We start from the raw sequence: 21,651 nt of genomic DNA on the forward strand, positions 1-21,651 counted from the left end.
CCCCTCTACAGCCTTTTGGATCACAGGTTTCATCTATTGTATTTAAAATATTCTTTTCAGACTTCATGTATTACCTAAAGTAAAGATACATCATTTTGCCAGTAATAATCCATATAGTAAAAACTATGGTTTTTCTGGTAGTAATATATGGATGTGAGAGTTGGACCATAAAGAAGGTTGAGCACAGAAGAATTGATACTTTCAGACTGTGGGGCTGGAGAAGACTCTTGAGAGTCCCTTTGACTGCAAAGAGATCAAACCAGTCAATCCTAAAGGCAATCAATCCTGAATATTCATTAGAAGGGCTGGTGCTGAAGCTGCGGTGCCAATACTTTGCCACCTGATGCAAAGAGCTGACTCATTGGAAAAGACCCTGATGCCAGGAAAGATTGAAGGCAGGAGGGGAAGGGGATGACAGAGGATGAGGTGTTTGGATGGCATCACTCAATAGACATGAGTTTGAACAAGATCTGGGAGATGGTGAAAGACAGGGAAGCCTAGCGTGCTGCAGTCCATGGGGTTGCAAAGAGATGGACACAACTGAGCGACTGAACAACAGTAACAATGATACATTTATTACTTAAAGTAAGGCACCTATATTTCATCACATTTTATGATAGCAGGCTAATAAATGCCCTTCAATAGAGCAGAAGTTTCATCGTTTGGTAAACTTCACAAATGGGTGAAGCTTATTGATACTGATGTTCTCAGAAGCATGTTGAAAAAGATAAGAGCATGCCTAGTGGAGGATAGCTGGCAGATGTGAAGATAAAGTCTATTATCTCTGGAAAGATTCAGTATGCAGAAAGAAACCATATTAAAAAACCCAGATGGCACTGAAGGTAAATCTATTAGCTGCTATCCACACTTGTTAAAAACCCAGGATATATTTAAGTTAACAACAGGTTACTAGAATCATCCAATAATTTTAATAAAATATATCAAACTAAATTAATTTAAGCAATAAATATTTGGAGTTCTGAAAAAATATTTAGAAGAGCCTACAGAAAATAGAACATAATTTTAAATGGGAGTTAGCGGTGGGGAATATTGAATATAAGTTTACATTCAGAGGAGTAAACTCATTTTCCATGTTTCAAGAAAGATGATATTTCTCAGACTTGTCAATTAATACAAACTGATACAAAATGTACAAATTGGTACAAAATCAATGCAAAATAATAAATTAATACATATCAATGAAATGGTGTAAATTAAATCTCTGAAGATATCAAGGCAAAGATTATTTTGTTCAGAAGCAAACAGAAGCATGCTCCAGAAAGAATCTTCCTGAGCTGTTGGATAAATATTATGCTTTTTGTGAGCATTTTTCTTTAAGAGGTTCATCATTTTGAATGCAGAAATAGGAGCTGCCTGTAAAATTGATGAATCTAGTCACTATATAAAATGAAATAAACTCCCTACAGACTATTTCTATTTCCCATGTAAGCCATGCTTTCATAAATACAATTAATTAATAACTCTTTAGGTGTATGTATGCATGTGTGTATATATATATATGTGTGTGTGTGTATATATATATATACATATATATATATATATGTATATATATATATGCCATAGGCAGAAAAGGGATGTTTGGATAAGAAAGGCTCATAGGTGGTGATTTGGGCAGTACTGCAGCAATATTTGGTCTTCCCCCTGGTGACTCAATGATGAAGAATCCACCTGCCAATGCAGGAGACTTGGGTTTGATCCCTGCACTGGGAAGAAACCCTGGAGAAAGAAATGGCAACCCACTCCAGTATTCTTGCCTGGGAAATCCCATGACGGAGGAGCCTGGTGGGCTATCGTTCATGGTGTCACAAGAGAGTTGGACATGACCTAGTGACTAAACAACTACAGCACATTTATGGAGCACTTACTGTGTGCCTTAAATTTATACATGCAATACTTAATCCATACAAAAATCTAAAGAATAGTTATTATTGTTATATTAATATTATTATGTTATTAGCATTATAATTAGTAGTTATTATTATAGTAGTTATTATTGTTCCAAGTTTATAGATAAGAAAACTGAAACACAGAGGGGTTAAATTATTGCTCAAGGTCCCACAGCTAGTAGAAGAGGGAGGCAAGATTGGACCCCACATTGTTTGCCTCAGAGTGTGTGAGCTTAATTACTATGTTAACTCACCAGTGAAGTAAGCTGTTAAACATGCATAAGACTCTGGATGCCAAAAAGAAAACCAAGAAAAAGCCAGCTGGATCTGAAGGGAACTTGATTATATGTATTCTATTACATTAGATTGGCATTTCCTCACCTCAGCAATAAGGGAAATTGGTATGTAAGTAGGTATATTTAACTTCATTATTGTTTAAGATTAAAAAATATTACTAAAGACAGTTCTCTCTTTACCTCTGTATGCATTCCTATGGTGGCTGTTATTGAAAACTGTGTAGTCAGTGGGGACATATTCTAGGATGACATAAAATAGGAGAAGACATAAACCTCAAATAAAATTTAAAGACTTAACTAAAATAATGCTAGTGGAGACACTGCATTACCTAAAAGTTTTTCATTCTGCAATGGACACAGAGCAAGATGTGCAATTTTTTTGTCTGATCTGTGAAAGAGGTTGATGGAGGGCTGACGGGATCCCAAATGGGGTTGGGAAATGAGCCTGATTCCTCTAATTTCAGATTTCTATAACTGAGGTAGACAAACTTCCCTGCTTGGCTACCCGAGACCAGGGCTGGCCTTGTTTACCTTTAACTTTTCTAGGTCAAGGAGAAAATTTGTACCGAAGAATTTCTGTGCTGCGTGAGCAAGTCAACCCAATCACTCATGATGGATGAAGATTTCCTGTGTTTGTTTTTAACTGGCCTGTCATGGTTATAAAAGTACATCTCTTTTTCCCCAGAGGATCTGTTAATCAAGGTAGATTGCTGGCATCAGGAATAAGCTCATTTATTTGCAGTGGCAGAAGAAGGAACTTGTTGGGAGTGCGGGCCCTGGACTCAGGCTGCCCAGCCTTGGAGTCTGACTCTGCAGCCGGACAGTGGGGTGACCCTGTGCCACTTCATCAGGCCTTACCCACTTGAGGAGGGGCTACTACCGTCATCTCCATTTTATAGATTAGAGGCAGAGTCGCAGGGAGGTTTTGTACCTTGCACTTTATCTTCTAATATCTGGCACAGAATAAGTTGTCAATAAAAGCTAGCTATTATTCTTTGCAATATTGGAAGCAAAAATCTGGAAGTTGTAAAAGTCGTCTTGCTGGGGGCACTTTCTTATACTGTCTGGAATACAAGTTCTGAATTGCTCTGGTAAGCTGGGCTTTCTGCACTGTGGATGAGATGTGTTGAAGAAATGGGTCTGGCATTCCTATCTGGGAGAAGCTAGGAAAGGTTTGCACTCTGGTATGGTCCCGTCACCTCATGGCAAATAGATAGGGAAACAATGGAAACAGTGACAGACTTTATTTTCTTGGGCTCTAAAATCACTGCAGATAGTGAATGCAGCCAGGAAATTAAAAGATGCTTCCTCCTTGGAAGAAAAGCTATGACAAACCTAGACATTATATAAAAAAGCAGAGACATTACTTTGCCAACAAAGGTCTGTACAGTCAAAGCTATGGTTTTTCCAGTATTCATGTATGGATGTGACAGTTGGCCCAGGAAAAAGGATGAGCACCAAATAACTGATGCCTTTGAACTGTGGTGTTGGAGAAGGCAATGGCAATCCACTCCAGTACTCTTGCCTGGAAAATCCCATGGATGGAGGAACCTGGTAGGCTGCAGTCCATGAGGTCGTGAAGAGTCAGACACGACTGAAGTGACTTAGCAGCAGCAACAGTTGGAGGAGACTCTTGAGAGTCCATTGGACAGCAAGATCAGACCAGTCAATTCTAAAGGAAATCAACCCTGAATATTCATTAGAAGGACTGATGCTGAAGCTGAAGCTCCAATACTTTGGCCATCTGATGCCAATCTTGATGCTGAGAAAGACCGCGAGCAAGAGGAGAAGGGGACGACTGAGAATGAGATGGTTGGATTACATCATTGACTCAATGGACGTGAGATTGAGCAAACTCCAGGAGACAGTGAAGGGCAGGGAAGCCTGGCATGCTGCCGTCCGCTGGGTCACTCATGACTGAGCGGCTGAACAAATGGTCTCTACTCTCCATCCATTCACTCCATGTGACACCCTACCCTTGACTAAGAATAGGGTTACCATCCCAAATTACTTACCACGGCCAGAAAGTTTACTCTGTTGGTCTCTTTGTTTGTAAACATGTGTGATTATTTGGTGGATAATACCGTTTACTGGCCTCTGTAGGGCAAAACCTGACACCTTTGATCTCTTGTTTCCTGGTTAACAGCAGAGCTAGTCCTTGGCTACTGAGAGTTGAGTTTTCCTCACCACCAGGATTAATGTATTTAACAGAAGGGAGGAGACCTGGATTCTAATCCAGAGACCATTCTGCTTTCTTTTACATGAAAATCTCCAAAATAATACTGGAGGAATCTTTTTCTCTAGAATTTTAAGAAACAAAGGTCTCTGTGTTAAATGCTGTGTTAAAATGCTGCATTAAAAATGTTTTGTTAATAAAACTCTGTCCATGGAATTCTCCAGGCAAGAATACTGGAGTGGGTAGCCATTTCCTTCTTCAGGGGATTTTCCTGTCCCAGAAATCAAACCTGGGTCTCCTGTATTGCAGGCAGATTCTTTACCATCTGAGCCACCGGGGAAGTCCCAGGATAAGACTTAGCCAATGGAGAATTTGTTTCATATGTAAAGACCATTCTTTACATAGAGTTTCTCTAAGCTTAAATCATTGCCATTTCAAGTTATTTCTATTAAAGTGCAATTCATATTAATGTTATCAATTTTTATCTTACATAAAACTGCATCTTACTGTGATAGTTTGTAGTTGAATGACAAATTTATAGGGACCAAAAAAAAAAAATCCTCAAGTACAAACCTAATAATTAAAAAGAAAAAAAAAGTTGAATGTAAAAAATATATAAGAGGGAAGGCAAAGTGTATAAATAAATCATAGCCAAGTGAGGATGTTTGAGTTCATTCTATATCATGTTTGCATACCTGCCCCTTGGGTTCCGACTTTATGTGTCATTTTATTAAAGCCCCAGTTTACTAACATTCTGGCATTTCATGGAAAGCATCTGACATGAAAGATGGTTAATGAGATGTTTCTCTGTAAACAAGCAAAGTCTCCCTAAATACAGTGAAAATGATGGACAGCTATCATTTAAAAGCCATAATGAAATTGAGGATTTCTTTGACAGCGTTATAAACCATGATGGAAGTAGAGCGTATGATGGTACCACTAGTACATGGTCAAACCAAATGTGTGTTGTGCTTGTGCCTGAGCACACTCTAACTTATGCTCCTATTCTTTTATGTTTATTCTAGTATATTCTGTTTCCTTCTTGATCAATGCACAATGAATTTTTCTCCTCAAGGTAACCCCTTGTGTTTTACGTAAATTTTCCATGTGGGGTTATAAGTCTAAACCAGTGGTTCTCAAAATGTAGTCCCAGAATCAGCCATATCAACATTGCCTGGGGTGTGGTTAAAATGCAAATTCTTAGGCCCTGAACCAGACCTACTGGATCAGAAATTCTGAGGCAGGGGCCAGCAATGTGGGGTGCGGTTTAATGAGCCCTCGAGGTGGTTCTGATGTTCATTTGAGTTTGAAAGCTTATGGTTTTAACTTTCACTCTTCTTCCCTTCTGGCTGGTGGATAATTCTGGCATTGAATTGGTGGGCCATTTGGAGCTAGTTCTCACTGAGGCTTCTCCATGACCTGGCAACTCCATACTGTGCCTCTCAGCAGGCCATAAGACACTGGGCTAAGATGACCTCCAGGATTCTTCCTGTGGATGCTACAGTTGATGTTACTATTTTTCTCTATTAGGCACTGTACTATAACCGGATAAACCTTCTAACTTGCCTAAGGCCCTGTTTTATGTTACCCTCTCCCTGCTGATCCAGTTGTCAAGAGACTACATAAGCTATGACATCTATCTGAAGCCAATGGATGCCTTTCGAAAGAGAGGTAAAGAACCTGCCTGTCAATGCCAGAGATGTAAGAAATGTGGGTTCAATCTCTGGGTCCAGAAGATCCCCTGGAGGAGGGTATGGCAACCCATCCCAGTATTCTTGCCTGGAGAATCCCATGGACAGAGGAGCCTGGTGGGCTACAGTCCACAGCATCACAAAGAGTGGGACACAACAGAAGCAACTTAGCACACACGTATACATAGGAGAGTTTGGTAAATATTTTAGGGTAAAACATGCTATTGCTTTGGGGACAAATACTTCAGGGTAAAGAAACACAATAGTAGAAAATAAGAATTACTTTAAAGAAAATGTTGCCAGCACCACTTTATGTTCTGAATCTTCTCATTTACCTGATAGAGCATTCAATATATTTCTCTTGTGGGGATTGGTATCCTCTAATTTCTGCTTCTCAAGTCCTAATTTTTCCATGCATGGATCCACCTACTGAATTTATTTTCCAGAAACCTGAACACACTATTATCTTACTATCACTTTACAGAGGAGCCGACACTATAGTGTTTAATGCAATGTTTGTGCTCATCCAGAGGAGCCTACAAGTAGCTACCACTGTGAAAGAAATTGCAGGTCACATTTACATGCTTAGAAAATAGTTCAACAAGCATTTCAAAACACTCTCCATTTCAACCTTTGGTCAAAGCGCTTTTAAGTGTTTAGTAATATTCACAGTACTTTAAAAGGCCCTTTCCCCCTTGAATTTGGCTTGACACATAGCCACTTGGCCCAGTTTAGACATAAGCTTTTTTATCCTAAACTCATTAGTCCTGCTCCTGCTTCTGTTTGTCAATGGGTAGAAATCTGTCAGTAAAGGCTTAACAAAAGAAATACATGTGTGTGGTTATTACATCCATCTAATTTTTCATGTACCAATTATTTATTCAATTCTTCTATGTGCCAGGCACTACATTGGTGCTGGAATAACAGAGTCCTTGTCTGAAAAAAATCTTGGAAGTCCCTTCCCAGTCAGGTGGATCTTTTCCTGTCAGATGTGATGGGTATGGATTTGCCTCACAGAGAATAGGTGGGGACTGGGGAGGGACTGCAGGATTATCAAGATGTATGACTTGGGGAAATAAAATGTAATTTATGTAAAACACTGTTACATTCTGAGAAACTGAGAACCCACATCAAAGAAACACTTAAATAAAGACAAGAGCGTTTTACAATAGATTTGTCCCTTTCCACAGTTGCCACAAGCTATTCATTGTTCATCATATCGTCTACTACCTGCATCTTTCAGGTTCACAGCAGTCGTCTTCCAAGCACTGCTTATTGAATGGCCCCTAACTGAAGCCCTGACCCCATTTTCCTTTGAGAAGTTGTCTAATCTGTGTTTACAGCATCCCTCTGGCTAAACATATGGCTGAATAATCAAATACACTTAAGCATTTCCTGTGTCCTCAATTTTATCCTAAGTGCTATAGGAATTAAAAACAAAACTTCATTTTTTCCTTTGTATCACAGCCTTTTCTGTATAAATTGCATTTTATCACAAGTATCTTGAAGAGAAGACTGGTGTCTTACTCATTTTTGTCAACGCCATAGCATATCACATTGTACTCAATAAATCTGATTGAATGGAAGAACTCATAGATAGAGAGTCACTTCTAGGGACTGTAGACTGTGAACAGACATCATCCTGAGATTTCTAGAACTCTTGGTAAAGTCAGTTCTGTTGGTGATCAGTCATATTGTTTCACCTTGTCACTGAAGGTTGATCTGACCCCAGGGAAAGTTAAGGCACACACATGCCCCTGTACTCTTGGCCAGCCAGCAACATCTGAAACAGTACAGCACAATCATACCTCATAATGATTTCCTTTGTTAAGCAGTGTCACCCACCTGATCTGAAGCCAGGTCAGCATGGGAGTTGTTCCTCCTCCGAATATCCAGACTGTGAAGAACACGAGGAGCAGCGTGGTGGTAAACATCATTTGCTTTGGCTGAGATTCTGTGTTCCGAATAGCTAAGGCAAAGGCTATCGCTCCTCGCAGACCTTATAGGGAAACACCAGACGAAGGAAAGTAAACATCTATATAAGTGTCGTTCTCATTTCCCTGAATTTATCTTTACCATTACCATTTACTGACAAACACAACTTCTTTTTAGAATTAAACTTTCAATTTTGAGATAACTGTAGACTCACCTGTAGTTGTAAGAAATAATAGGGACTTACTGTGTGCCTGTTCCCCATTTCCTCCCCAAAGACAACGTCTTGCAAAACTTAAGTAACAACATTACAACCAGGATTTTGACACTGATATAGGCAAGATTCAGCACATTCCTAACACTGTAAAGATCCCTCATGTTACCCTTTATAAACATACCTGCTTTTCTCCCACAAACTTCTTCCTTAACATCTGGCAACCAGTAATCCATTCTCCTTTTCTATAATTTTGCCATTTCAAGAATGTTATATAAATGAAATTGTAAAGTAGATAGCCTTTTGGAATTGGTTTTTTTCCACCCAGCCTAATTCCCTGGATACTCATCAGGGTTGTCAAATGTATCAATAGTTCGGTTCTTTTCACTCTTGAGTGGTAAGTATTTCCATGGTATGCAAGTTCCACAGTTTGTTTACCTGTTAAAGACCGTCTGGGTAGTTCTTGGTCTTGGCTGTTACAAAAAGGCTGTTGTGTATGTGAACATAAGTTTTCTACTCTCTGAGATAAATTCCCAGGAGCAATCACTGAGTTATATGGTATTTGCATGTTTTTAAAAGAAACTGCCAAACTTTTCCAGAAGGGCACTACCATTTTACATTCCCATCAGCAATATATAAGTCTCCAGTTTCTCTGCATCCTTATCAGCTCTAGTGTTGTCTCTGTTTTAAATTTCAGTCATTCTGCTAGCTTATTGGGATGTAATTTCCATTTTCCTAGTGGAATTTAATATTTTATTCTTGTTTTTAATTTATTTTTAATTGGAGGATGATTGCTTTACATTGTTGTGTTAGTTTCTGCCATACATCAACTTGAGTCAGCCATACTTCCAAGGAGTAAGCGTCTTTTAATTTCATGGCTACATTCACTATCTGCAGTAATGTTGGAGCCCCCAAAAATAAAGTCAGCCACTGTTCCACTGTTTCCCCATCTATTTGCCATGAAGTGATGGGACTGGATGCCATGATCTTAGTTTTCCGAATGTTGAGCTTTAAGCCAACTTTTTCACTCTCCCCTCTCACATTCATCAAGAGGCTCTTTAGTTCTTCTTCACTTTCTGCCATAAGAATGTTTCTTTTTATGAATCATCTATTTGCAGTCAAGTCTATGATCTACTAGCTCAGCAGGTAAAGAATCCACCTGCAATGCAAGAGCCCCCGGTTTGGTTCCTGGGGTGGGGAATAGGGATAGGCTATTAAAAGACCCTTACTCCTTGGAAGGAAAGATATGACCAACCTAAACAGCATATTAAAAAGCAGAGACATTACTTCACCAACAAAGGTCCATCTAGTCAAGGCTATTGTTTTTCCAGTAGTCACGTATGGATATGAGAGTTGGACTATAAAGAAAGCTGAGTACCGAAAAATTGATGCGTTTGAATTGTGGTGTTGGAGAAGACTCTTGAGAGTCCCTTGGACTGCAAGGAGATCCAACCAGTCCATCCTAAAGGAGATCAGTCCTGAGTGTTCATTGGTATTGAAGCTGAAACTCCAATACTTTGGCCACGTGATACAAAGAACTGACTCATTCCCTGATGCTGGGAAAGATTGAAGGCAGGAGGAGAAGGGGATGACAGAGGATGAGATGATTGGATGGCATCACCGACTCAACGGACATGAGTTTGGGTAAACTCCGGGAGTTGGTGATGGACAGGGAGGCCTGGCGTGCTGTAGTCCACGGGGTCGCAAAGAGTCGGACACAACTGAGTGACTGAACTGAACTGAACCCACTCCAGTATTCTTGTTCTTCCCTGGTGGCTCAGACAGGCTCCCACCTGTAATGTGGGAGACCTGGGTTTGATCCCTGGGTTGGGAAGGTCCCCTGGAGGAGGGCATGACAATCCACTCCAGTATTCTTGCCTGGAGAATCCCATGGACAGAAGAGCCTGGCAGGCTGCAGTCCGTGAGGTTGCAAAGACTCGGACATGACTGAGAACTAAGCACAGTGCTGAGAACTCTGTACTAGCTCTAGGTCTCAAAGATATTCCCCTGTTTTAAATTTTTTTCTAAAGTTATATATCTTTACATTTCACATTTAGGTCTATGCTCATTTTACGTTAATTTTGGCATAAGTGGTGAGTTTTAGGTTGAGAGTCTTCTTTTTTTTTTTCTTTTCTTGCCCATGGATGTTTAATTGCTCTATTGAGTTGCTTTTGTACCTTTTCCAAAAATCAGTTGTTGGCTCAATTCCTAGGTTCTCTATTTTGTTCCACTGATCTGTGTCTCTATTCCTATTCTGATGGCATACTGTCATGATTATTGTAGGTATATGGTAGGACTTGATATCAGGTAGAGTGATTCTTAGTTTTCATTTTCAAAATTATTTTAAATACTCTACCATGCAATTAAAAAAATATTGTCTGTATTTACCAAAAAAAGTCTTTCTGGGCACACATAATTTTTGGAAAAATCAAATGTGTTAGACAACAAGGAAAACCAAGCTTATGGATCACTGAAAATGAGTAAATAATTAAATAACATTGAAGAATTCCTCCAGCCTGAGAACGTACTTTTTCAAAGTCTGTAATCTGAACTGATGTATTAAAACCTGATTTTTTGCTTCATTCTTCCTCTTTAATAATAATATGCTAATTGAATTTTTATGAATCCATATTAAATATATTTGCAAGAAGAGGTTGAAGAAGATTAAATGTGAAGATTTCAAATCAAAATGGGATGATATAAAAACAGATATAGACTATGAAGAAGAGTAAATAAAAGTACAAGTAGTAAAATAAAAATGTTAAAATGGAAAATCTGTCTTGGGTAACACACGGCTTATAAGAGATTTACAGGCTCTGTAATACCATGTAATAGGGCAAATAAACATTTATGATGACAACAAGTATAAGTCAAATGTAGTGATTTTGTTACTTCAATAGGAAGGTTTAAGTCACATACCTAAAATTTTAATGGTCTATTTTTTAAAGTATTTATTGTACCATCTAGGTTTCTAAATTTCTAAATCTGTATTCATACATTAAAAGGCTTTTAGAAATTTGATACAGGATAGGATGAGGAAAACTGTAACTACCTTGGTTTTTATCCTTGGGTTCCCAACTTAACATAATACTCCTTTCTTATCTCCATGCTGAGTATAGACAAGAGACAAGTGGCATAACACAAGATTCAGAGAATTAGACTAGAGAGACTTAATATATTTTGCCTGAAACAAGGAAGCCTCAGAAAGAGAGAGGAACATGTACTCTGATTATAAAATTACCTTCAAGGAACAAAATGTAATGGAAGAAGAAAATTATTCTAAATCTCTATGTAGACAAGGAAATGGCCTGAAGATAACATTTGAAGTAGATATTAATAAAAAAAAAGTTCTTATACATCAGAAATTCTGAACACTTATATGGCTATATTCAAGAAGAAAAGTTCCCCATCAGAGATGCTCATGCATTTAGACCCAGCTGAGAAGAAGAGAGTGAGGATATTAATAACCCTTATTACTGGAGAATATTTCAATAATGTTCTCTCCAGGAAATACAAATGGTGTCATTAGGGAATGAGAACAGAAGGAAACAGTTTTGCAACAGCTTTCTATATCTGAGGAGAAAATTTATAGGTTAAGGTAAAGCTCCTAACAGTGTTTAATCAGAACAAGATTGGAGACGAAAGCTGGTCTTTTCATTTTCTCTTTCTCTCAAGTTCCTATTGCCTGAAATGTCCACAATAAGGCATTACCCTAAATGAAGTGGTGTGTGTTAGAAATATTAAGAGAGAATCTAAGTATTTGTTTTCATTTTATTGAATATTTGTGTATACATATGTGTGTATTTGTTTGGTTTTTGTTCTATTTTGTTTTGTTTTTACTTTGAATTTTGTGATAAAGAAAAGAATAGAGACTGGAATAAAAGTTAAAACTTGCTATATCACACTTACTGTAAATGTTTCATGTTAGTTATCAAGGACAAGGAAGAACGTAATCATTTATCTTCCTAAAATTGCTATTTTTAAACTAGCATAACTAGGCTCTTAAATATAAATTATCTATACCTGAGCAGTTCTTGATCTAAAAATATACTCAAAAATATATGTTATTCTGACTTCTAAAATATCTGTACTCTATACATAAAACTATATTTACAGGGGGATGCAATGTAGAGATCTCATACAGAAAAAAAAAAAATGCAGCCACTGTCTTGTATTTACACTTGTGACATACTAAGAAACAACTCCAAGATGGCTCTATCACAGGTCTTCTCCATATAATGACCACCTAAAAGGTGTGTCACACTTTGTTGTGCACGTTGCAAATATGGCCTATATCACATTTGAGATGCGGGCTTCCGGTGGCTCAGTGGTAAAGAAGCCACTTCCAATGCAGGAGATGCTGGTTGGATCTCCAGTTTGGGAAGATCCCCTGGAGAAGGAAACGGCAACCCACTCCAGTATTCTTGCCTGGGAAATCCCATGGACAGAGGAGCCTGGGCGGTTACAGTCCACGGGGTCACAAAAAAGTCAGACACAACTGAGTGACTAAACAACAACGTGTGAGATGACTTGGTAGCATGGGAAGCCTGGAACTGAGAAAGGTGAGGTCACTAAGTGGACGAAGTGACGCTCATCTAGAACGTTAGATGGGAAGGGCTGTCTACATCTCACTCATCCGCCAAAGTTACTGATCACACATTTAGAGCCTAGACAATTAATTGTCAAATCAATGGTCACTCATCGCTTCATTCAATACACACATGTCTTAGTGTCTTGAGTCAATATGAGTCAAGTCACTCAGTCGTGTCTGACTCTTTGCGACCCCATGGACTGTAGCCTACCAGGCTCCTCCATCCATGGGATTTTCCAGTCAAGAGTACTGGAGTGGGTTGCCATTTCCTTCTCCAAGAATTATAATGGTGTCATGATAAAAACCACTTGTCCTGCAACGTGCAACTTACACAGTCTTTTTGTCTTGCCAAAGAAGCTTAGTTGAAAATTCACTTAGCACTTCCAGGAAAGCCAGATTAGGAGGTGGGTATGTTTGTCTTTTCTGATTTTGGTATTTAAAGGAAAATTCTATGCCATCCTTGTGGAGTGTGGCTTAGTCTGACAAAATAAAATATCATGGTTTGGGTAGCTTCAACAATAGAAAATATTTGTCACAGTTGTGCAGACCAGGATGTCTACAATCAGGCTGCCAGCATGGCCAGGTTCTAGTGAGAGTTTTCTCTCTGGCTTGCAGAAGGCCACGTGCGTGCCATGCAAGAGCAAGCTCAGTGGTGGTGCTGTCTTTTCTTAGAAGGGTCTTACTTCCATCATAGGTGCTCTACCCTCATAACCTCATCTAATTGTCTCCCAAAGCCTCTGTCTCCAATTAACATCATATTGGAAGTTAGGGCTTCAATTTATGAATTTGTACGTGCGTATGTGCTCAGCTGCTTCAGTTGTATGCAACTCTTTGCAACTCTATGGACTGTAGCCCACCAGGCTCCTCTGTTCATGGGATTCTCCAGGCAAGAATACGGGAGTGGATTGCCAGGCCCTCCTCCAAGGGATCTTCCAGACCCAGGGATGAACCTGTGTCTCCAGTATCTCCTGCATTGGCAGTCAGGTTCTTTATCACTAGCGCCACCTGGGAAGGAGACACAATTCAGTCCATAGCAATATGCGTTGATTATCTGCTATGTGGAGGTTCTGGGCACACTTAACTTCTTCGTACAATGGATTTGGGAAACAGAGGACTTTAGGGTTGAAATAAATTACTTAGGCTATTAGCAAAATACTAGAAATTAAAGATTAGTAGTCACTTAGGCATTTCTTTCAGCAAAACACTGTTCACAAAGAACATATATCATTTTGCTTAGAAACCAGGAAATTCTGAACTCATTGCCAAAACCTGTTTTGTTTTGTTTTATGGGTACTTTGACTCTTTGCATTTACTTTTTTTCCCTCTTTGTTTTGGCCAACTAACTGACATAATTCCATACTTTTGGGGGTTGACAGTCTACCATTTTGTTTTAGATGGGTTTACTGCTCAGAGACTTGACATATTTCACATACTCAGTTGGAAAGTTAGCATCATCTTGGGAAATAAAAGAATACCTGCAATTAAATGTGGTTTCATTTAAAATTGGCCTCTAAGGGATTCTTATGTTAATTATGTTGATGTTCTATTCATAACAATAGAAGACTATTGAACCAAAGAATGCTTTCAGGCAAGGACCCCTGCTGCAGAAAATGTGCAGCTTCCTGTTTATCTTTAAACAGCAAAAGTGAAACTTAATCTAGTATAAATTTGCAGTTGTGTTCTGAACAGGGTGAAGGTCATATACAGTTACATTTAAGTCACAAGAATACAAGTACCCCAAAAGCATTTGCACTGAAAGTGCAAGCAACAGTCTAAACCTAAATGTTTATTAAGCCGTCACTCTGTGCTACATGTTACCCAGGATACAGTGGGGGTATGCAATGATGAGGAAGCTTGGACTCCTGTATTCCAGGGCTCATGGTCCTACAAAAATGACTCTTTTTTTTAACAGGTTAACTATGACAAAGTGTATCAGATGCATGCATGTATGCTCAGTCTTGTCCAACTCTTTGTGACCCTATGGGCTGTAGTCCACCAGGCTCCTCTATCCATGGAATTTTCCAGGCAAGAATTCTGGAATGGGTTGTCATTTCCCCCTTCAGGGGATCTCCCTAACCCAGGATTGAACCCCCCATCTCTTGCATCTCCTGCATTGGCAGGCAGATACTTTACCAACTGCACCACCTGGAAAGCCCATCAGGTGTATGAAAAGTATGCTTTGCATGTATACCCTGATGAAGAAAAAGATAAAACTGCTAAACTGCATGAGGGCCCAAACTGTGGCATTGTCAACAAATGTTCAAGGTTTCAGACACTGAATTCAACGGTGGTGTAAAAGAGGTCTTTGCATACCTGATTTTCTATACTTGAATCATTTTTCTCCCATTCAAATTTTTTCTAGTTCTTTCTTCTGTAACTCTCACCCAAGTTTCACCTAATTCTCACTCATCTTCAGAGCTCAGTGGAGCCTCTGATTTCTCTATGAAGCCTCCTCTGAGGTCTGGGCCTGGATTAGGTTAACTGACATTCCTAGTACTAGCTGAGATTGGTCTAGGGGATTTATGACATTACACTGTAATTGGCTGGCTTTGTGTTTATCCAGACACTTACAGTAATGCCAAGCACAGAAAAGATTAGTGAATGGATGAATGTTCTGATTCTTCATGGTTTCAGATTACATGTGGAAAAGTGATTGATACCTCTTAGTTTAGTGGAGTGGTTGAGTTTCTGCAAGTTTGGCTTCTGCTATTTTACTATTAATTGACTCTTAAAGCCTCATATTGAGAGTCAAGAGACCTGGATTTGTTCTCAGACTTGCCCCAACAAGTTGCATGATCCTAAGCAGATTGCCTTATCTGAATCTGTGTTGTCTCATCACTAAATGGAGGTTTTAAGACTAGCTTATGGTCTTTAGTCAGGAGCACACATCACAATCAGCTGTGAAACTTAAACATGTATGAGTCATTCATGCTACTGTCCTAACTCTAGAAATTTGTATCCAGCAGAGATGAGTCACCTGAAAGCAAAGACTCCTCTTCCTTCCCTCTGATTCACCTTGGTCCAGGGCCCATCGTCTCACGTTCTGACTGTGCCCCTGACTGACACTCTGGTCTCTCAGCCTCACAGCCTTCCCTTTTTCCTCCTTCTAAATTATCAATGTCCCTCTAAACAATTTCCTCAAAATCTAACTTTATGAGGTGGTAATCTGATCCAGCAACCATAAGTGGCTTCCTACAGTCCATAGAAACCCCTCAATCAGAAGTTCAACCCCTCTTTCCTTATCTGCCTTCTCTGAGATCTGAGTTCACTGAGACTCTGAGTTCACTGAGAGCTTTGCATACCAACAAGGTGGTCTTCTTTCTCCCCAGAAATAATTGTTATTCTTGCCCCTATGCCATGGGGCTTTCCAGGTGGCTTAGTGGTAAAGAATCCGCCTGCCAATGCAAGAGACGCAGAGGATGCAGGTTCATTCTTGGGTCAGGAAGATCCCCTGGAGAAGGAAACGACAACCCACTCCAGTATTCTTGCCTGGGAAATACCATGGTCAGAGGAGCCTGGCGTGCTAAAGTCCATGGGGTCGCAAAGAGTTGAGCATGACAGGGCAACTGAGCATGCACTATGCAATGATCCCACTGTTAAGCCTATTATTAACTTCTTTCTGCTTCTATGCCAACACCATGAAGTTTTTCTGGAATACTCCAGGCCATATTGCTCTCTCTTTCTTAGAAATCCTATAAAACATATTGTTCATGCCACTCATATTATTAAATGATAGTCTGAGATGAATCAGTAGTTTAATGTGATCTATTCTTTATTCTCAATTATTAATCTTTTTAAAGGTTGGGATTACAACTTCTTTACACAGTTTTATATCTCTCATAGTATTCAAAACTTGAAACTCAGTGAATGCTTTTGAATTGAATGTTTGCAGTGGCTTTAAACCCTGGAGGTATGAGGTGGTGACATTCTTGTGCTTTTTCATTCATTTGGACTACAGGGGATAGCAGTAAGCAAGAGATAGTTTCTGCCTTAAAGGGGCTTCCAGATTAGTTTAAAAAAGAAGTAAAAAGTAATATGTGAAGAAAACAAAAGTAGGGTAAGAAGATAGAGGATGTGTTTATGTGAAGTGTGGGAGTTTTTAAGGTGATTAGGAAAGCCACTTTGGTTAGGTGACATTTGAGCTTAGACCCTAATGAGGGAGAAGCCATGTGTGCATCTGGAAGAAAACACTTCAGGCTCCCGGAACAATAGGTACAAAGGCCCTGAGGCAAGGATGTGCTTGTTCACATAGCAACAAAGGGGCTGGTGTGGCTGGAACAAGATGAATGGGGTGGGGGCAAGTTTGGGGGGAGAGTGGAAGGAGATAACATCAGAGAGGTAACTGAGCCAGATCATGCTTGAACATCATGGCTTTTGAAGTTTATTTTGAGATGGAGAACTTCAGGAAGGTTTTTGGCAGGGTAGTGATGTGATCTAGTCTATGCTCAAAATGATCCCTCTGGCTTTGCTATGAAAAACAGATCTTTAGATTGGAGGCAGGAGATCAGTGAGAAGGCTGCTGCATAATTCATATGAGAAGTAAAAGTGGATCAGAACAGAATGGTAGCATCATAAGTGCTGGAATAATGTCAAAGGCTGACAATATTTGCTGATGAGTTCGACAAGGAGTATGAGAAGATGAGAGAACTCCAAGAACTTATGGCCTGAGCAATGGGACGAATTGAGGAAAATTCTGTGAGAAGAGCAGATTTGGGTGTCTAGGGGAGATCAAGGGGTATATTCCAGCCCTGCAAAATCCAAGATGCCTAGTAGTCATGTAAGTGCAGAAGTTGAGCAGGTGGTTGGATCTAAGAGTCTGGAGTTCAGGGGAAAGGTCTTTTTACTGGAGAGAATAAGAAGACAGGAGGAAAGTTTGGAGTTTGAAAAATGTGGGAAGATAAAGTTTATTTTAAGCCATGTTTTATCTTGTTTCAAGGCCTCTGTGCTGCTCCTCCCACCTTGAGGGGTGCTCCTAGCTTTTCTCATCTCCCCTTCCTACATTCCCCTCAGTTTCCCCTATGCCCTGGCTGCTCATCATCTCAGGCCTCAGAAAGGCTGTCATGATCCTGCCATCTAAGTGCCCTCCACTTTAATCCAGGTCTTTTTTTTTTCTTTTTTGCCTGCCATTTATTACAATTACACCATCTGAATTTTTATGCCCACTCCAGTATTCTTGCCTGGAGCAACCCATGGACAGAGGATCTTGGCAGGCTACAGTCCATAGGGCCACAAAGAGTTAGATATGACTGAAGTGACTTATCATGCAAGCAAGCATTGGATAAATGCATGAGAGAATGGACAAGGGAAAGGTCATACTTTGCATCTGAAGCACAAGTGGAACCTAAAGGAAAATGAGCAGTTGGGCAGGGATGCAAAAATGTCTGTGAGAAACTGACCCAGTCTTTAAAACAAATGTCCCTGAAATGAGTTATTTTGCTGCCTTTTTTTCCATTTGGAAAATTCTTTGCCATCCCTTTTTCCCCTTCACTTCAAGTACTGTGAAGGGATTGATTTCAAAGATTTAACACATTCTTATCAATAATCTGATAAATCAAACCATAGTTTGGATCTAAAATTGAATTATGCATTGCTTTTACTGTTGCTAAAGTCCCATGACCTTGCAAAGGGTAACTACTTCCAGCAAAAATGTCAGTCTGGTTTCAAAATACATTTTTCCAAGATAGTACCACCTTGTAACACAGTCCCATTTTCAGTTCAACATTGTTTTATCACATGGAAGTGAAACCAACAGATTGTTTCAGTGAAAAAGCCTTCTGCATTCAAAAATAAATTGAGTTTTTCTGGAAACTAAGCCTGTGTCAGACAAGCAGAACCTTCTTTCCTTCATCTCTCTTCCTGAACTTGAAGCACTTCAACCTAAGGCCACTGAGGAATGCGATGTAACTTTAGTATATTTTTGCATAAAATGAAGTTTGCTTTTGGACACCTTAGGCAGCCAGGAAGGGTAATTGTCAGAAGGATTAGCTCTGTCACAGCTCTGAGTCTACATGCATAGATGCCTCTGGCTTTGGAAGCTTATTTTTATGTAAGAGGTGGATGTAGGAAACTGCGGAATTATCCTTGCCATTAGCTGAAAACTTCAACGGAGGGTTTCAAGAGAAAGGCTGACAGAGATCAGAAGAAAGTCCACATTCTGTGAGGAGGAGCACCCAACTTATGGCCAGGTTGTGTTCGAAGGATCAACTCATAAGTTTTCTGTTTGACCAGTGGTTCTCATATTGGGTGATTTTGTCCCTCAGAGAATATTTGGCAATATCTAGGGACATTTATGGTTTGTCCACAACTGGAAGGTGGGAGGCACCACTGTTAATTTAGTGGGTAGAGCCCAGGTGAAAAGTGAAAGTGTTAGTCACTCAATCATGTCTGATTCTTTGTGACCCATGGATTTGCCAGGCTCCTCTGTCCAAGGGATTTCCCAGGCAAGAATACTGGAGTGTGTTGTCATTTCTTTTTCCAGGGGATATTCTTGACCTAGGGATTGAACCTGTGTCTCCTGCATTGCAGCTGGATTCTTTACCATCTGAGCCATCATGGAATTCCTGGGCAGAGCCCAAGGATGCTGCTAAATCTCCTACCATGTGTAAGACAGACCCCAGAAAAAGAAATAATCTGTCCCCAAACTCAACATACAAAAAACGAGGATCATGTCAGCCAGTCCCATCACTTCATGGCAAATAGATGGGGATGCAATGGAAACATTGACAGATTTTATTTTCTTGGGCTTGGAAATCATTGCAGATGGTGATTGCAGCCACGAAATTAAACGATGCTTGCTCCTTGGAAGAAAAGCTATGACCAATCTAGACAGAATATTAAAAAGCAGAGACATTACTTTGCTAACAAAGATCCATCTACTCAAAGCTATGATTTTTCCAATAGTTATATATGGATGTGAGAGTTGGACCATAAAGAAGGATGAGCACCGAAGAATTGATGCTTTTGAACTGTGTTGTTGGAGAAGACTCTTGAGAGTCTCTTGGATTGCAAGGAGATCAAACTAGTCAATCCTAAAGGAAATCAATTCTGAATATTCATTAGAAGTACTGATGCTAAAGCTGAATCTCTAATACTTTGGCTACCTGATGCAAAGAGCTGACTCATTGGAAAAGACCTGGGAAAGATTGAAGGCAGAAGGAGAAGGGGATGACAGAAGATGAAATGGTTAGATGGCATCACTGACTCAAGACATGAGTTTGAGCAAGGTCTGAGAGATGGTTATGGACAGGGAAGCCTGGTGTGTTGCAGTCCATGGGGTTGCAAAGAGTCAGACATGACTGAGCAACTGAACAACAAAATGTCAATAGTTGCTAGGTTTAAGAAGTCCTAGTTTAGACACTGGATTTTTTCTCATAGGACCAAAGCTAAAAATGTTGATCTTAGTCCTACTGCAAAAGGCTGTTTTGGCAAATACAGCTATCTGTCCACTGGTACCTATAGTATTCAGGTAGGTATGTATGTATCCATGTATGTCTACTGGTATCCATTGTATGCTGCTCTAACTGCGTAAACTACATTTGCTAGCATCTCTTGCAGTTAGGAATAGCTATAAACCTGGTTCTCACCAGAGAAATGAGACCAGAGGCGAGGCATGTCATTTCTGGGCCAAGGCTTTTAAGAAACAGCTGTTCCTACCCTGGTCTCTCTTTCCCTTTCCACCAGCTAGTTATAAGTTATGATAAGGCCCTATAGCAGTGGTTCCCAAACTTTAAGTACACCAGAATTACCTAGAGGACCTGTTCAATCTGAGATTGCAGGGCTCAACACCTAGAGTGCTTTATTCAGGGGGTTTGTGGTAGGGGCCAAGGATCTGCAGGTCTAACAAGTTTCTGGGTGTTGCTGATATTGCTGGCCCAGGTACTACATTTTTAGAACCCTTGTCTTAGGGGATTATGATGCCACAAGATGCAAGGAGCTTGGTAACATCTGAATCACCATCTGAAGGAGAGGTATCCATCCCCAACCCCTATGTTAATATTGTGGGGAACTTCTCAAAAGAAGGCAGAGGCTACACTAAAACAAGCCTTAACTCAAGCACCTGCCTTGAGGTTGCCATACACAGAAAAAGCATTCCAACTTTATGTCCATGAAAAAGAAGGAATAGACTTGGGAGTGTTAACTCAAATGTTGGGACCTGAGTCCCTCTCTGTAGCTTACTTATCCAAGAGGCTTGACCCAACTGCCTGAGGCTGGCCTCCCTGCCTTTGAAATCTTGCAGCTATTGCAATCCTGGTAGAAGATGCTTTAAAACTCTCTTCTGGGGGCAAACTAACTATTTTTACCATCCACCAAGTGAAACAACTCCTAAATGCGAGAGGCCATTTATGGATGTCCAATCAAAGGATCCTCAGATATCAAGTAATGCTGATGGAAAATCCAGGCCTCACTATATCCCCCTGTGAGGTTCTTAACCCAGCCACCCTCCTGCCTACCCCCGAGGGCTCTCTCCCCTTTCACTCTTGCCTAGAAACCTTGGACCATTGGGCAAAACCCCGAGAGGGATTGTCAGAAGATCTTCTGACCAATCCTGAGGAAATCTGATACACTGATGGAAGCAGCTTCGTCTTGGATGGAAAAAGAAGAGCTGGATATGAAGTAGTCTCCAATTTTGAGACCAAAGAGGCTAAACCTTTGCCACCAGGTACTTCAGTCCAGTTAGCTGAGCTCATAGCCCTGACTAGAGCTTTAGAGCTGGGAAAAGGAAAAAGAGTAGTCATTTACACTGACTCCAAGTATGCCTTTCTGGTGCTACATGCATATGTTGCTATTTAGAAAGAAAGAGGCCACTGGACCACCCGAGGGTCCCCAATCAAATATGGAAATCAA

At 40.1% G+C, this 21,651-nt stretch overlaps 1 protein-coding gene across 3 annotated transcripts in view; it reads right to left on the reverse strand.

The window, feature by feature from the left end:
• The window catches only part of SLC9A9 (solute carrier family 9 member A9), a 676,865-nt gene that overhangs the window by 235,069 nt on the left and 420,145 nt on the right, over window positions 1–21,651 (reverse strand). For all 3 annotated transcript variants that reach the window (XM_061167805.1, XM_061167802.1, XM_061167803.1), the window contains exon 12: window positions 7,916–8,069. In XM_061167805.1, the coding sequence (XP_061023788.1) occupies window positions 7,916–8,069 (154 nt within the window). The remainder of the gene's footprint in view (window positions 1–7,915; window positions 8,070–21,651) is intronic.

Source organism: Dama dama, chromosome 19 (assembly GCF_033118175.1).
Source record: "Dama dama isolate Ldn47 chromosome 19, ASM3311817v1, whole genome shotgun sequence".
Taxonomy (NCBI): Eukaryota; Metazoa; Chordata; class Mammalia; order Artiodactyla; family Cervidae; genus Dama; species Dama dama.